The sequence below is a fragment of the Amphiura filiformis genome, chromosome 19 (genome assembly GCF_039555335.1).
Source record: "Amphiura filiformis chromosome 19, Afil_fr2py, whole genome shotgun sequence".
Classification (NCBI taxonomy): Eukaryota; Metazoa; Echinodermata; class Ophiuroidea; order Amphilepidida; family Amphiuridae; genus Amphiura; species Amphiura filiformis.
This window is the reverse complement of record NC_092646.1, coordinates 36134386-36153161: the sequence shown is the minus strand read 5'-3', so window position 1 is coordinate 36153161 and position 18776 is coordinate 36134386. Positions and strand designations below refer to the sequence as shown.

At 36.9% G+C, this 18776-nt stretch overlaps 1 protein-coding gene across 1 annotated transcript; it reads right to left on the bottom strand.

Annotated features, from left to right (window-relative positions):
- Nucleotides 1-307: 307 nt before the first annotated feature.
- Nucleotides 308-14494, bottom strand: LOC140140534 (uncharacterized). Its single transcript, XM_072162293.1, has 10 exons — nucleotides 14444-14494; nucleotides 13897-14008; nucleotides 13234-13353; nucleotides 12385-12629; nucleotides 11575-11746; nucleotides 10575-10727; nucleotides 9673-9794; nucleotides 8161-8376; nucleotides 7297-7487; nucleotides 308-417 (listed from the first exon to the last, which is right to left on the bottom strand). Exons 1-10 carry the CDS (start codon nucleotides 14492-14494, stop codon nucleotides 381-383), a joined length of 1419 nt encoding a protein of 472 aa, XP_072018394.1. The 3' UTR covers nucleotides 308-380.
- Between the last annotated feature and the right edge of the window lie 4282 nt (nucleotides 14495-18776).

The following is an 18776-nucleotide window of genomic DNA, read 5'->3' as shown; positions in this document are numbered from 1 at the left end:
ATATCTACTGAAAAATGTCATAAAAAGAGGATGCTAGGATCACGAAACACTCCTTTAAGAGATTAAACCCAAAGAGTACTGATGACACTGCCATGTTTGAGCGTCTACTCATAAAGGGAAAAATATGTATACTTCTAAATTTCAAGAGTCGCATGAACCACTGAGACACTAAGCATATGTACCTTTTAACGAGTTGCTCATTCAAAATTTATAAATATCTTTGTTGTCAGAGCAACTCGTTACTAGGCACATATGCTTATTAACAATTTTAGGGTTAACTCCACAAACCTGGTTCTCTGCTTGTATTGGTTTAGTTACAATGATTGCAGCATAGAGCCTCATAAAACCGCTGAGACGTCTGAGGTATTTGTCCTGTGTTTCTATTGTCCATTGGCATCATACACATAGCCAAGTGCTCTGTTGAAATGAGCGATACACAAATAATAAAAAATGAATCTCATTGAAATGTCTTCACCAAGAATAAATTGATTCTGCTTTGAAATTGATTGTTGTAAGATGACATTTCTGCACTGGTTACTTTAGAATTATAGTAATAAAGAAAGTCAGGGCTGAAACACATTATCTACAATGCTGGCCAAAAGTGTTGGGACGGTTTTGATAGGGTAATGTAAATAAGCCCCTCACTCCCCCCGATCAATGTTGAATCCTACCTTTTTGGTCACACGCGCCTAGTGGCACCCAACATTGATTGGTGGGGAAGGGGGAGGGTTGGGATGTTAGGAAAGGGTTTAGGCTTGTCGCCAAAGAAACCTCCACTTTATCACGTTAACAATAACATAAATAAGGCCATAACTTAGTGTACGTTTTCCATAAGTGTCCTAACACATTTTGGCCATGGTTGTATTTGAAAAGTTGAAAAAAAATCATCTAATTTCAGTTTTTTGCTTATAACTCAAAAAGTAAATATGATATCAACACCAAATTTGGAGCAATAAGAGATCCTATCATCATGCTTGACCCCAAAAAATATAAATTACTATATTTTAAATTTAGAGACTGCTCACTTCAAAAGTCTTAAAGCCATATTTTTGGCCCTGTTTAAGTTCACTATTCGTTACATTAACTGTCAAAAAGTTAGGTTTTAAAATTACAAATTATTTTTTCCACCCATTAAAATCTTATATTAAAGTTATAGAAGAAAATAAAAGTTATCACAACATCTCGTGATCAAAAAGCAAATAAAGGAATCGAACCCATGCACACTTGTTTTTCCAATTTAATGCTTGGATTATGTAAAGATAAGAATAATATCATGTTAGAATAAAAAAAAATTATAGAATCATTCATACATTGATACATTAACAATAAAACAAGGTCATAATTTTGTTGAATTGAACATTATAATTCAAACAAGATAACCGTATACATGTGAGTTAACGCATTATAAAGAATTCCTTGACGATCACTCAAGCAAGTCCGCATTCAGTCTCATTCCAAAAGTAAGACTAATCATGCAATTTAAATATATTGTATGGACTTTGTAGTTAGGATGCGACGGTAATCCAACGAAAGACCATCATGACCATACGCAAATGAATGCATCCCATCGATAAACCATTGCTATATAAAGTCTGATCATAGTCAATTGCTTTTATTCTAAGAATAGGGTGGTATATCGTGGATTCATGGTGTTATGGTTTACAAATCGACACACTATTTTCACAACAATATGGATTACCGATATGATCATTTCAGAAATTCAACTTTTTTAGCACAATATTGTCAATTTAATATTATGATTAATTTGACACTTGTCAATATACAAAACCAAACGATAACCAGTGGTCTTCGATAGCTCAATTGGTTAGCGCGCTGGTCATCTCCAGTAGACAGCGCGGGTTCGACTCCGTCCAAGTTTATTTTTTTATTGTTATAATTATTTCGTGACAATTTTCTTTCAAATTACTTTGCAGACGTACAAACTCCTTTTTTCAAATAAAATGTAAAATGTCACTATTATGCGCATTTATTGTGGCTTCTTAGTATTATATACCGCGTTTGTTGTGTTATATAGGTAATGTTGTATCATGAAGATCATTCACCTTTTGCTGTAACTTATCTCTAAATCATGAGCTATTACATTTACTAGTATTCATCCTTAAAATCGGCATGACCTAACAGTATATGAATTTAAAAACATCTTGTGCATTTACATCATCATCATTTACAACAATAATGATCACCACAATGTACATTATATTATAAATCAGTTGTTAAGATACAAGGTAAAAGAACAAACATGATAAAGTAAGGAATATAATGCATTTGTTAGGCATTTTCCCTATGTTGGTTTACTTTTATGAATAAATAAATTTGTTTCTTAATTTGTTTACATTATATATTTTGTTTCTGTTGCAGTTGTGATTATTAAACATTAAGGAACATAAGCATGCTAGAACTAAACAAAAAAATGCAGACCCCCCTAACCTGACACGAGCATTCCCCACCCCCACAAACACCACTCATACCCCTATACACCCACTACACACACCCCTACACAGCGACATACACAATACAGGACGACTATACGTTTAAAATTCATCAATCGCATAGGGTATGCAGATGAATAGTAAAGTGATGCTTGCTATCTTCTGAAGACGAAATTGTGATTCATGATTTATGTATAAGAATTATAACAATTCTGTTTGAATGTGCTATGTTACTTTTCAAACGTACATTTCTTTGAAAGTGCTTTGATAAATTCCAGTTATAAAATGTAATGTAGGTCTACTCCTGCCGACTATATAGTCTGGTGCCGAAACCCAAAATATCGACTTAACCCAAAAGTAGCGTCCGCACAATGTTTTTTTGTTGTTTCTATATCGTCAAGACCTACTGATTCAGAAACTGACTGATGCCACCTCAGCACCCTTGGGCATTTCGAGATATCCAAGATGGCCACCAAAATGACTGCCATCACATATAAATAGCCATATATCAGCTATATAAACAGGTATGGTGATAATTTTAGTGTCTTTGAATGGGTTTTAGAGGTCAACGAATTCATATTAGTCCATATCTAAACCAAAGAAGCCTTTATTCACGCTGAAATCCAACATGGCCGCCAAATTGACCGCCGCCATATATAAATAGCCATATATAAGCTATATAAACAGGTATGGTGATGATTTTAGTGTCTTTGAATGTTTAGTGTCTCTAGACCACAGAAGTCTTCATTCTGACTGATTCCACCTCAGCACCCTTGGACATTTCGAGATATTTAAGATGGCCGCCAATATGGCTATCATCACATATAAATAGCCATATATCAGCTATATAAGCAGGTATGGTGATGATTTTGGCGTCTTTGGATAGGTTTTAGGCGTCAACGAATTCATATCTGTCCTTCTATAAACCACTGAAATCTTCTTTCACATTGAAATCCAATATGGCCGCCAAAATGGCCGTCACCATTACATATAAATAGCTATAATCAACTATTTAAGCAGGTTTAGATGCTGATGTTAATGCCTTTAAATAAGTCATAGGGGTCAATGAGTTCATATTTGGCACATATTTGTCCTTATTAAAAACATTGAAGTCTTTATTCACTTTGGAATCCAAGGAGGCTGCCATCTTACATGAATTGATACATCTGAGTGTGCTTAAGAGGTATAACAACGATATAAACAGCTTTAATTGTGTTGAATGGGAAGATGTGGTCACTTATTCATCAGCTTTGATATCATAATCCTCATGATCACTTTGCTCAGCTACAGTTTTTGTCCATCTGACAACCATAAACATATCATCATGAGTATTTTTGATGGTGCTGGTTGCACAACATCTGTTTGGTTCATCTTTTAGCCAACCCAACTGACATCGATCAGGTGGATCCTGGTTTAACACTGGCTCTAGATGCTAACTTGCAAATACGCTTGTTTTACATATTTCCAGCAAATGCCCCTGTTGTTGGTGGCAAGGTTTCAACTTAGGTGTGGTTGTAATTTTTAACAACCAAGTGCTGTAGTACCCAATCGCTCACGTTGTTCCAGTTGACTGCTTGCATCGCATGCTGCATCAAAGGTGGTAACCTCTGATATTATGTCATCCACGGCTTGCTCCATATCACCCAACTTCTAACTTATGGCCATTTTGAAGCACTTTGATGACAGTTGCCTTTCCAACTTCCCAACGATATGCCACAATGTCACAGCCAGGGAGGATATGAGCAACCAGAAGTTGTGGTACAATATCTACATGCTTCTTTGCGATCGATGTAATACTTTATGTTTCCACGCTTGGAACATATATGTGATGACACGAATGCGTTCCCGTTCTCACATATAGCTACATCACAGCAATCTTACCTGTAACCTTTCTATCGATGGGAAGGTACTTTTTCCAAGCATACAACAATAAATATATCATCAACCGCAAAGAAGCATGTATACCACAACTTCTGTACCGTCATTTTGAAGGCCATATTGGATTTCAGCGTGAATAAAGACGTCAGTGGTTTAGATAAGGACTAATATGAATTCGGTGACCCCTAAAACCCATTCAAAGACACTAAAATTATCACCATACCTGTTTATATAGTTTATATATGGCTATTTATATGTGGCGGCGGTCAATTTGGCGGCCATATTGGATTTCAGCTTGAATAAAGACTTCTGTGGTTTAGATATGGCCTAATATGGATTCGTTGAACTCTAAAACCCATTCAAAGACACTAAAACCATGACCATACATGTTTATATAGCTTATATCTGGCTATTTATATGTGATGGCAGCAAAGATGTTTTACTTTAGTAAAACCTAGATAAGCTGATGCCTATACTGATGCACGGCAGTGAACGTAACCGTTCTGGCTGAAATCCAGAAATGACGTCATTTGTTCTGGTGCTGCCACTTCCGGGTAACGCGGGAGAAGAACATGCCTTTTGCAAACAAAATGGCCGACTCGTCCCGGCCCCTTTCCAGCGAAAATACAGCTTATTTAGCCAATGTGAACATGGGTCATCGCCAGAAATATTTTCCTATGCATATTGGACTAACACGTCAGCTACATGGTATTTCACGATATAACAGTAATAAAAAGAAAACTGCAAACGTTCGTTCGTCGGATTTTGACGAAGTGACCAGCTCTAATGACGCCATGATGTAAACAACGCCTGGGTCGTTAATAATTAATTACGTAAACCCAAATATGGAAACCTCCAAACCTATGCAAATTAGGTGTTCGACGAATCAAAATACGATCAGCCCACCTCCAAACCTATGCAAATGAGTTCAGGCGGTTACGTGAACATGTAAACTAATGCGACTCTTGTGTATACCGACCTCTGTGGATGGCAGTCATTTTGGCGGCCATCTTGGATATCTCGAAATGCCCAAGGGTGCTGAGGTGGCATCAGTCAGTTTCTGAATCAGTAGGTCATGGTGATATAGAAACAAGAAAAAAACATTGTGCGGACGCTACTTTTGGGTTTTGGACTAGACAAATATATTTACTCGTTTGAAATAGGACATAATTTTTGGATACCAAAGATGAAAATGATTGAAGTCTCTTACTTTGTCTAAATATTTTTGTGTTTTTTTTAAGTATAATTTGCTCTTTTCAAAAAAATAAATGCTTTAAAACGCCTCAATCAATTCAGGTCAACATATATCATGTACTTCTGGCGACTAAATCACCACTCCTTGGAAATACAACGTTATTTTAAGCAAGATATGTACTTCACATAGGCTAATGATGCACATCACGCACTGTAGAATACATGATGTGGCATATAAAATGTAACCATATCCTTATATCACGTGATGTAAAATCAAATATTTTTATGTGTGTGCCAAGATAAATAGTTTCTTTCTTTTCATGGAAAATTTGATGTAAATCCATACAAGCTATGGTTGAAGAGATATAGGCAAAAGAACATGTTTTAAAGTTTGATTTTTTATACCTCTGAGACAATGCTGGCCAAAAGTGTTGGGACGGTTTTGATAGGGTAATGTAAATAAGCCCCCCACTCCCCCCGATCAATGTTGAATCCTACCTTTTTGGTCACATCGCTACTAGTGGCACCCAACATTGATTGGTGGGGAAGGGGGAGGGTTGGGATGTTAGGAAAGGGTTTAGGCTTGTCGCCAAAGAAACCTCCACTTTATCATAATTTAGTGTACGTTTTCCATAAGTGTCCCAACACATTTTGGCCATGGTTGTAGCTTCAAGCTTGTGTAGACACGATAAGAAGAGGAATCTGGGGCTTGAATTTTGAGTTGAGTCATCTGGGTCTTGAATCTCAAGTTGAGTCAAGTCATTAGGGATTTAAGACTCAAGTCGAGTTGAGGTAAACATCAAGTCAAATCATTACAAGTCTGGGTTAATGAACTTTAGTGAAAATTGTTGTTAATTAAATCTGGTCAACCAGAAAAACTAACTTTTTGGTTAGATGGGATCACCGATGTTGCAGCCAAAAACCTTTGGCCTTCAGTTGGGTGGATGATTTAGAGTCATCCGAGGCTGAAGGCCAAAGGTTTTGGCCACAATGTTGGTGATTCCAACTAACCAAAAAGTGAGGTTTTCTGGTTGACCACATTTAATTAACAACAATTTGAACAAATCCCAGATCACTGAAAGTATACACAGTGAGTTAGACTGTTTTGTTCACTGAAAGTATGATAACTTTGCATAAGGTCAATAAACAATAATGTTACTTTTATACATATATCTTCCTTTTTTGCTAGATCATAAGCATCAGCCTATATTTGTCAGTTCACTTTGTCACTCCCCTTTTGGTTTCCACACATTTTCAGGCAGAATCCCGGTTTGTATAGGCAACACATCACCCAATTTTTCTCTTATCCATTACTTTCTATGGGTCATGAAACTTCCGGAAGTGGCAGGAGCCAATGTTGAAAAGTCTCCCAATTAATTTCTTAACCATTTCTATGGAACAGAGAATGGTCAAAAGTTGCGAGGAATATCTCAAAAAGACACCCAATGGGCTATTCCAGTTGAAATCCACACTACCCCTGTGGAAGATTTTGGAAATATAAACCACAGGGGGAGTATGTTTTTCAAATGTAATTGGTCAGGATTAATCATTTTGAAACTCATACTCCCCTGTATTATGGCTTTACCTTTATACTGATCCACAACTGGAGTAAGTATTTCAAATGGAAGCTACCCAATTGTCTATTCTATTTGAAACTCATACTCCCTCTGTGGAAAACATTAGCTAAATCTAGCTTCCACATGAGGAGTGTGGATTTTAAATGGAGTAGCCCAATTGGGCTACATGATCACAGGTTTGGCAACACTCAACTTACTTGTAGTAGTCCTCAATAGACTGTGTATCTTCTTTAGCAATGTAATATGGGAGTAGGAATGGGCAACCTTTGTAGAAATGAGCCAGCATGAGTTCCTTTAGCTCTGGGTAATCTTGCCATAAAGCCACAGTTACAGCTGCGTAAGGAAAAGCGGCCTCATGGTTGACCGAGATCTCTGTGTCACATTGATCCTGCAGAAAATATGGTAGAATATTATAGCCTGTCCAGTATTAGTCAGGTGTTAGGGACCGTTCACAAACACTTGTTATGGGGGGGCTGATGCAAAAAAGGGGGCCCTTAAATTGTGTGACCCTCCTAAGGGGGGGAGCCCTGAAAAAATTGAGTTTATATGCTTTTCTATGGGGTTGACCCATAATTTTCGTGTCAAAAAGGGGGGCCCTGAAATTTTTGAGGTCTGAAAAGGGGGGGGCCCAAAAATGTTGTGTGATGAAATTTTTTTGCATCAGGCCCCCCCTAACAAGTGTTTGTGAACGGTCCCTTAGTCAGATTGTAGATGGCTTCATTTGTATACAGATCCACATGCTTGATGTTTAACATGACTCTGCATAGCCAGATGTTGCAAAGGTATAATGATCTTGTTTTCCATGTCTTTGGTGATAACCCATGACTTGCACCCATAGAGGATGACGGTAACACAGGTTATCTCACACAAATTGAAATTTGCATTGATTTGCACGGATGGGCTTCTCTGGGCTTCTCCAAAAGCATTCCATCTTCCGGAAAGCTCCCCATGCAGGCTCACACTTTTCTTCTCTTTTAGAACCCATCATGAAACCCAAGTACTTGGAAGTCTGTGATGTGGTTGCTGGTACGTTCAATCACATTTTATAATAACAAGCTCACCACAAGTTTTCTGGCCAGTGCTTCTAGACAATAAGCCTTCGCTGATGGTAAGGCAGCAATTGACACCTGTCTCCCACCAGATATCTCAACTCTTTCTCCAGCAAGTAATTTACTAAGACGTTGTAGCTGGTCTAAGAGCTGCCTGGCTGATTGCACTGAGATGACATTGATTGGTGTGTTCACTGCCTTCATGATGTCAGTACGGAAATTCTTCACCTGTGTAAGGTCAAAGGTTAAAGGTGAGTATTGAGGAGAAATAAGTAATTTTTGAAGTAGTACATTTCCACCAATGACCTTGAATATATTATTGCCTGCTGACTGGAATACTAAATGCAGGTATGTAGCCAGGGTAGCGTGATGTCCTCCCCCCCCCAAAAAAAAAAATTGATAAAAAGATCAAGCATGAACTCAAATAAAATGAAAGGCCATGTACATGTATGACCAGTATCTGCCATAAAACTATATATTGTTTATAAATGTGATTCTTAGTACTTGATGATAATTAGACTTTTTTAAATCGGGTTTTGTCTTCTGCAAATTGTAGTTGAATTAAAGTCATGTTGCAATATTTCCATAAAAAATAGATTAATATTTCTTTTCCATAAAATGTTAGCTTTTACTGTCAGATATGACCCCTTTTAATTTTGAGCCAAACAATTTACTACCAGCGTAGACGTCGCAAATGCCTGTCACTGCATCAGTTGTGCTATGGCACAGCCCTTTGATGTGTGTGTATACCATCCCACACGCCATGTACATACTGTGTTGTGAACATCGTGTACGCGTTCGACTAACATTTCCATCGTAGTAATAATAAAACAATGGTTCCTGCATTTTATTCAAAATCTCAAATTTTGACAAAACTACAGCACCTAAGTCTTGCAGGGCATATTTTTTAGTTTAATAAAGCTAGTACATTACAATCATGTAAAAAACCCAGAATTTTGACAAATATTGAGGGCTTCGTCCTCCTCAGCAAATGTGGGTTCAACTGTGTTCAAGGGATTCTACTGCAGCTCGTACTTGCATAGTCTTTATCATGTACAGTCATGCTTTGCCGCAGTATTTTAGGGGTGGCTTCAAAACTCGATCGCTGGTTGATGGCATTACCGCCTTCCATTGTTTAGAACAATAGAAGTCAGCTCCTACTGGACAACTGGGTGGAACCAGTGGTTGAGATTTAAAGACGTCTCTTACTAGTTTCTCACATTTGGTTGCTTTCATGCCAACAGACATTCAACCATTCTCGCCATTTAAGGTTTCTATTAAGTTATTGTTAATTATATCTGTGTATGTCCTGACTCACCAATGGCCAAATCCATACACCTCATATGGAAGACATGACCTTAATCTTCCACACAGGGAAGGTGAATTTCAAATGGGTCACCCATTCAGGTAAAACCCCTTTTGTAATTTACCAGTGTGGGATATCATATTAAGATCATGTCTTCATATAGGGGCTATGGATTTTAACTGGAATAGCGCATTATACAACAAGCATGATAAACAAACCTCAGCATCTGAACTGGATTTCAAGCTCTGGTATGCATGCACTGTTTCTTCCAATTTCTTCTGTACTGTTTCATACTGTTTTAAAGCATCTTCGCTTACAAATTTGTTTAATGATGCCCCACCTGAAGAAAAATAAGAATAATTATAATAATACAAAAATATATACAATAAAGTGCAAAAAATAATAAATGTGAATTATTAATTGTCATCTCCTGTATGTAATATTAATAAACCTAATATAACTTGCTGATGCAAAAATCTTCATCTCCTATTAAGATTAAGAGCACCTACAGTGAATTGAGCATTTAGCTAAATACCACCTCTGGTCTAGCTTTCTTTTTTTGGAAGAAACATTTTGAGCAAGTTTGGGAAATGACCTCATATTACCTTATGACCTGCGACCTTTGACAAAGCTTACCCCATATAGCTTACATAATACGCCACTATCATGGAACAGATGCCTTAAACTAAGGAGATAGATGGGAGAATTTTCAGAAACACTAAAAAGACATTTTTGCAATGGCCCCAAATGACCCCACTTTATGACCTTTGACCCCATATTCCTGGGTTCCAGAGGCTTCATTATCCAAGGATCACTCTACTGAACACATTGGATTCTGTGGACTTAGATGACCTGTGACCTGTCCCTCACTCTAGAATCACTTCACTAAAATCCAGTCAGATTCTGTGGATAAAGCTGTCACAGCTGCTTTCTGTTTAGCCTCTTATTCCTTAGCTTTCTTAACTGCCTCCTCTTGGCCTAACTTACATTGAATTATCTTTCATGCCACAGCTGCTGTTGATTTACTTGCTGTAGCAGCAGAAAGCTGGTATATTACTCTGAGCTGTTTTCTGTTTAACATCCTTAGCTTTACTAACTGTCTCATCTTGGCCTAACTTACCTTGAATTATCTTTGATGCCCCAGCTGCTGCTGCTGATTTACTTGCTGTAGCATCAGCAGCTGTCACAGCACACTGAGCTGCTTTCGGTGTAACCCAATCTTCTTCTCTTACATTCCTAACTGCCTCCTCTTGGCCTAACCTATCTGTTCCACCTATAATTGAACACACAAATAAATGAAAACATGTTTATTTAGAATGTTGAAACTAGTAGTTTTCACACTGGGTTGGTTGCAGAAGACTTTTAGATTTAAGGTACATGTACTGATCTATTTTACCCCAAAGTTTTCTCAGTACCTCTGACAAACCCTCACTCCAATGAAGTTACATTAAAATACCAGATTCTGTGGACAAAGGAACACTTTGAACAATTTGGAAAATAACCTCAAATGATCTTTGTTAAAACTTAGCATACCTAAGGGGGCTGGCATTTTCTTCGGAAGGGGGGGGTCACAAATATGTCAGTGACCGGAGTCAATTTTTTATGACCCCCCCTATCGCGGGCAAAAATTTTTACGACCCCCTATCGCTGGTCGAAAAAATTTTATGACCCCCCTTCCAACTACACAGACTCAAGAAAAATTATTCATTGCCGGAACTAAGGCGCGGAGTGCGTCAAAACTTAAGTCAAAAAAGTGTGTGGAGCGCGTTAAAACTTTTATTGTAAGTGTAAAGAAGGCGTGCGGAGCGTGTAAAAATTTTGCATAGATTGTATGCACATTTCGATTGCAAAGTTAAAGAATGCGCGTGCAGCGCATTCTATGACCCCCCCAGTATTTTTGGGACCCCCCCCCCTCCCGAAGAAAATGCCAGCCCCCTAATACTTCTTTACTCATGGACACTCGATGTTGCATGTTCATATGCCTTATACTTTGAAAGTGGAAACAATGAAATCTTTACATACATAATTGGACTGGTTAGTGGCTCCATGAACATCTCACATGAAATTGCTCACTTCAAAAAGGAAACCACCAAGGGATTTGAAATGCTTTGATATCTTACCAGTGCTTCTTCCAACCACTTTGCTTTGCAGTCCACCAATTACATATGCTTGTGACGTCTGCAGACCAAACAGTTCTCCGTGTTTGTTGTTAGTCTGCATCAGGGTAGAACCACCAATGAGGCTGACTGTGGGACCTTTACGATTGGCAATATAGTCCTCTGTTCGTAATTCCTGTTATTAAAATAGCAACATTGTGGTTAGACAAGGAGATCCGCAGATCACAAGTGTCGACCTCTTTCCCATTCTCTATTTTGGCTCATTCTTCTTTCATGTTATTTTTCTAATAATGTGTTTGACTAAGTGCAATTCATGAAGAACCATCATTAATTGTTAACAATGACACCAATGAGATCTTTAGTCTCAAATTCCAAAGTACCTCTGTGGAACCCTCAGCCAAGAATCACTCCAGTGAAGTACTTCATGAAAATCCATCGGATTCTGTAAACAAAGGGGCATTTTGAATATTGTGGAAAATTACCCCAAATGACTTAGACCTTGAGCACAACTACTTCAATATATGCACACTTGTGTGCACGTTACATTAACAGAGGCTTATAAACTTTGGAAATGAGCCATTTCAAAAACCTGACCCAAATAACCCCTTGATGACCTTTGACCCAAATTTCTAGAGCACTTATGAGGAATCCTCACTTAAGAATTACTCAAAATAAAATCACAAAATTTCAAAATATGTTTTTAGGGTTACTAATTTAGCCTCTTCCAAAAAAAATATAAATAAAGCATCCGGATTGACAGACCCTACTTGGAGAGTCTGTCTGCCCGTAGAAAACTGTTTTTTATTGCCTTACCTCAAAACTTTTGTGTTCATATTCTTTCATAGCTGTGATGACCATATGTCTTGTATTAACAGTCGTACATACATTATACTTCACCATAGTATCTGATCCTGTTGCTGGTTGGAATTTGACGGTGGTTCCTACCACCGGTATTGTCTGCTGGCTACCGAATAATGAACTGGTAACTGGCTGACCAAATGCTGTGCTTGTACCACTGGTTTGACCAAAAAGACTATCAGAAGCACTGCCACCAAATGCTGCTGACAAAATAACAAAACAAAAACAACATTATGGTCATATCAACAAGCAATTGCATCGATTGAGGGATAAATTGCTGGAAAGTCAAACACCTGTATACAAAAACTACCACTGACTGGTCCTAGTCTATGCACAAGCCAATTACTGCGCACCTGCTTGGTGTACGAGTAAGAACACTCGCCTCCTGGATGTGAGCAGCACCTTGCGGACTATTAACTGGTTGCCTACAACCCACACCAATTGAGCTACTCCTAGTAATTGCTTATACTTCATGCACATCTTAGAAAGCAAGCAGCACCTTTGCGAGTCTTCACAGCATGCAACTTGTGGACTATTACTGGTTGCCTACAACTCAACACTAGTTGAGCTACTCCTAGTAATTGCAGGCATACTTTCTGCATCTTAGAAGGCAAGCAGCAACTTTATAATTGCCACTAGCCTCCATGCTCCAGGGGTGCCCAAACCAGTGGTCCCTAGAACTTTACTTCCAAGTGAAGACCATGAAGTGTGAGGGAAAGTGTCCAAATTGATAATTAATGAAGATGACCAAAATATAATTTAGATATACCTGTTTTATTTTTTAGCCAAACAATAAACCAGTACCTGATCCAAATGCATTGCTAGTTCCTGTTGGCGTTGAGAGGAGACTGCTCCTGGTATTGGTGCTTCCAAAGAGTCCTCCGCCTGCTGCAATTGTGGTATTTGTCCCTCCAAGACCAAATCCTTGAAAACAAGATAAATGGTATCAAAATTATGCAAACCACATATTTTCCATGTTATTTTAACAGGTCAAAAGACACTTATTAATTATTGGTTAATATTTTTCAAATCTTCTTCCAGAATCCAGATCTATTCAAATCATGCTCCAAGATACTACTATGCATGTGTAATTGCCAAAGTCCCAGCCATTTGAAACATAAAATTTCACATATAAGTATAGGCAATATGAATTTCACTTTGGACATAACATATATTTAAAGTTGTAAACTTGCAATATGTGACACGATCTGGTCCATAGGGGCCAAAGGTGGCAAATTTGAAACTGAGATAAAGGTAAAAATATGGAGTAAAAAACAATAAAATACATTAAGAAAATAGGCATCAAAAAACTTCATAACTTTAGAACCAATGATGCTAGACCTTTGGTGTTTTCAGTAAATGATAACCTATTGTATGTATAATGTAATAATTACAGTAACTCAATTTTCAAAATGCCTCCTTTGGCCCCCATGAACCAGATTGTGTCACATATAATCATTGTATTACTTGTTGATGTCTCCAGACCAAACAGTCCTCCTTGTTTGTTGGTAGTCTCGGTCAGGGTAGAACCAACAATGGGACCTTTACGATTGGCAAGGTAGTCCTCTGTTCGTAATTCCTGTTAATAAAACAGCAACATTGTGGTTTATAGACAAGGAGATTCACATACAGATCACAAATGTCGAACTCGCTTTTGCATTCCCTATTTAGGACTTGTACTTCATTTTTCTAATGAGTTTGACTAAGTATAATTCATGAAGAACCAACATTAATTGTTAACAATGACACCAAATGACCCCTAGATAACCTTTGGTCCCAAATTCTGAAGTACATGTGGAACCCTCAGCCAAAGTTAATTCCTGTGAACAATGACCCACAAATGACACCTAAATAACAAAATATTACAATTTCCTGCTGTATTTCACATGTGATTTTTATATCATCGTATTGCTTGTGTCACAAGGATTCTACTGGTATACTTCATTTATTTATTTGCTGTGAATTTGAGACATTATTAATGTGTTTTTCAACTTAATTATTGTGTATATCATACATGAACTTGTGTATATAACTTTATGTGTATTGATCCACCACAATAGGACATCCTGTCTACATAATCAATACACTTGATGACTATAATAGTATAATGGACAATACAATGGCTGCATGGACTTCTATGGATACTACCTGTACTAGTTCTGCATCTACATTTACTGGATTTACTTATGATGATATTTTTCTTCAACCATTTTGGGAAATTAAACCTAGACTACGATCTACCACTATTTCAGTGGAATCACACATATATGATGACTTAATACAAGAACTTCGCGATCTCTATGGCCCACCAGAAGATAAAGGAGCACATGGACATATTTATAGATGTTTGATGAACCAGCATGACAACACTCTTGCAACAGTGACCATCACATGCTATTCTAGTACTACAACATTATCAGTGCAAGGCACCCTTCATGATAAATGGGTTGAAACTACTCTTCACAAACTGGGACTTAAACTGAAACTTCAAGAAATTGAAAACAGCGATCCCAATGACAGCTCTATAGACCTACATGTACTGGATCAATCCGATGGACTTGGGCTTTTCACCTCCACCCCAATTAAGTCATCTACATCTTCATCTTGCCAAACTTCAACAGAACTCAGTACTACTAGCACTGGTACCCAGACTCATGCCCATGTTATCCTCTTGGACAGCGCAACACAAACTTGTATAAATGACTATGCCGTGTCTACTTGCTCTGCAAACACTCCTTCTTGTGATACCCCTATTGAACAGAAGCCTACAGTTGTCCCTCCTGTGCTACCTGTTCCCTCTATGGATCTCCCAACAATTCCTACAAGTAACTCTTTCAGTATTCTTTGTGTGGAGGATACTCTACCAGACTCTGATGACCATGATCTCCCTCCCCTTCCCCTTCCCTGGATTAAGAACTCAACTAAACAGTCCAGAGCCAAACAGTCTAAACCTGTACCTGAGCCCCTCACACCAGTGACTAGACCTGCATCACCAAAGCAAGCACCAGTGACTACACCAGTATCACCAAAGCAAGCTTCTACTAATGATCACAGGCCATCTCAACATAGACAAAATGACAGAAGGAAAACCATACTACTCGTTGGAGATTCTATACCAAAGTTTGTTAATGGTCGATTTAATGTCAAGAACATATAGACTTGTCAACCGGTGTATACCAGGAAGTACACTGAGTTTGTGGACTAAAATCATCGATGCCATGATAGAAGAAACACAGCCTACAATGGTAATCATCCACTGCGGTACTAATGATCTACATACCCACACACCTTCTGATTGTATAGATAAACTTTGCCATCTTATAAGCGCTATAAGATATGACATTGACATTGTTATTTCTTCGCTTACAACACAACTCAACCGTGTTAGTAGAACTTGGATAACCAATTTTAACTCACGCCTATGTATACTAAGTAATGCCAATGGCTGGAAATATATATAGACAACAGCAACATTACACTTGACCATTTGAGTACTCAAGATAACTTGCATTTAAATAAACAAGGGACAGCCATTCTCGCTAGGAACTACATGAACTACTTGAATTTTCGCGTCACAAAGGACCGGACTATAAAATAAACAAAAACTGTGTTTCCACAAATAAGAGGAAGAACAATGACAGTGTGATAAAACCTAATTTAAATTTTGATGCTAATAGTGTTTTCAATGTTGATACTTCTTCAAATCCTGATTGTGCAATTTATCTGCAAATGCCAAGTAATTGTAATTCAAATGTGTTTAATAACCATGTTTCTCCAATATGTAATGAAAATAATAATATGTGCAATAATGATGTAAATAATTACAGTGACACAACTAACACAGTTAACAATGCCATCCATTCATCCCATCAACCATCTCATTGTAAAGTCTCAAGTGATAACAATACAATATGTGCTGAGTGTACTTGTAAGATAATCCCATCTCATCAAACCATTTCATGCATTCAATGTTCATTGGTGTTTCATAATAACTGTGTCACTGATTATGATAACAATGGCCCATATTAGTGTCAATCATGTTTCTATAGGACATGTTCAAATGAACTCCCTTTTGTAATGAGCCGCTTATTGATCTCAAGTGTGTTCTCAATAAAGGTCTAAAATTGCTCATCTTAATGTACAAAGTTTAAGATATAAAGTGGATTACCTTAATATTCTTCTTCATGACAACAAAATAGATATTTTATGTGTAACTGAAACTTGGCTGACAGATGATATTGATGATGGTGAAGTCAAAATTAATGGTTATAACTTGTGTAGAATTGATAGAGTATACAATACCCATGGTGGCATTGTTTGTTATGTAAAGGATAGTTTGAATTATCGTGTAAATAGTGATTTAAATATTAATGATGTTGAAGCTCTTTGGTTAGAAATTTGTCTTCCCCATACTAAACCAATTATTGTTGGTACTATTTATCGTGTTCCTGATGCCAAAGCTGACTATATTGATAAAATTGATGCTATGTTTCAAAATTGCTCTTCTAATTATGATGATGTTATTATTTTAGGTGACTTTAATCTTGATGTAGCTAAACCAGCTGATGCTAAAAAAGTTTCACGTGTTGCTAATCATTCTCAGCTCACTCAACTTATTCATGATTTTACTCGTGTCACTGATAAAAGTAAGACAATTATTGATCTTGCATTTGTGTCTAGACCTGAAATTATTTGTGCTTCTGGTGTTCACAGTCTAGGAATTAGTGATCACAATCTTATCTTTGTTGTACGTAAAATTAAACAAATTAAGTCATCTCCTAAGATATGTAAATCTAGATCTTTCAAGCATTTTAATGAACATGAATTTGTAAATACAGTAAAAAATATAGATTGGAATATAATCAATAATTATACAAATGTAGATGAAGCTCTCCAAACATGGACAACACTGTTTAATGAAGCATGTAATACTCATGCTCCAATAAAAGAGAAGCATGTGAAAACCTCTCAACCCGAGTGGATAACAAGTGAATTTTTTTCTATTTGTAAAGATCGTGATTATTATTATGCAAAAGCACATAAAAGTAATGAACCTAATGACTGGCAGATGGCCAAAATGTATCGTAATAAAGCCAATAATTTACGTCTTAATCTCAAGAGGAAATTTTATTCTGATTCCATAGCTAATAATGTAAATAACTCTAAGAAATTATGGTCTCACGATAAAGAAACTTTTACCATCTAAATCTTCATCAACTACCACTACTGTTAAAAATGATAATGGTTTTACATCTACTGTCAAAGAAACTGCTAATGTATTTAATGATTATTTCACTTCAATAGGTTCCACGCTTGCAGAAAAATTTGATAATGTACATATTAACAATAATATCAAAGATTCTGATAGTTCTTTCAGCTTTAATTCTATTTCTTCAGATTTTGTTTATAAGCAAATTTGTGATATTCCTAACAACAAGTCAACTGGTATTGATGATATTAGTGTAAAACTTCTTAAACTTGCTGCACCGTATATATGTCATTCACTTTCTTATATTTGTAATCTTTCACTTTGTACATCTATGTTCCCAACAAATTGGAAATTGGCCAAAGTTACTCCAATCTTTAAAGCTGGTGACAAATTAGATGTTGGGAACTATAGACCTATTTCTGTTTTGCCTCTTATCTCAAAAATTATTGAAAGATCTGTGCACAATCAACTTTATTCATACCTTACAATCTCTGGTATTCTATCAGATAATCAGTCTGGTTTTCGTACAAGTCATTCTACTGCAACTACTCTTATTGATGTTGAAGATTATATATTGAAAAACATGGATAGTGGACGTGCTACTGGAGCAATTTTTCTTGACCTTAAAAAGCATTTGATTGTGTAAATCATTCTCTCTTGATTGAGAAACTTTATTGTTATGGTGTTCGAGGTAATGTATTAGAGTGGTTCAAGTCGTACCTTAATAATAGAGCTCAAGCTGTAAATATAAATTCCACACTGTCTAACTTTAAAAACATCAATATTGGAATTCCTCAAGGATCTATACTTGGTCCACTTCTCTTTATTATTTTTGTAAATAGCTTACCTGATACTGTAAATTGTAAATGTACTATGTATGCTGATGATACCACACTTCTTTGTACTGCTAATGACCCTTCTACTCTTCAATCAGAACTCCAGACAAACTTCAATATTATTGCTGATTGGTTCAAGAGTAACAATCTTACTTTAAATGCTAAGAAAACCAAGTTTATGGTCTTTGGTACTCGTCATATATTAGAAAAGTTCAAAAATGTTCACATATATTATAATAATGATAACATTGAGCGTGTCAGAGCGGAAGAGCGCCGTGGTGTCACATTTGACCCTATCTTGT

Excerpts from the sequence above, each read along its gene's own strand:
- LOC140140534 (XM_072162293.1), bottom strand. The coding sequence starts at position 14,494 with ATGTCCTATTGTGGTGGATCAATACACATAAAGTTATATACACAAGTT. Across the intron at positions 11,747-12,384 it reads ATGAACACAAAAGTTTTGAG|GAATTACGAACAGAGGACTA; the intron begins GTAAGGCAATAA and ends TTTTAATAACAG. Across the intron at positions 10,728-11,574 it reads AGTGGTTGGAAGAAGCACTG|GTGGAACAGATAGGTTAGGC; the intron begins GTAAGATATCAA and ends GTTCAATTATAG.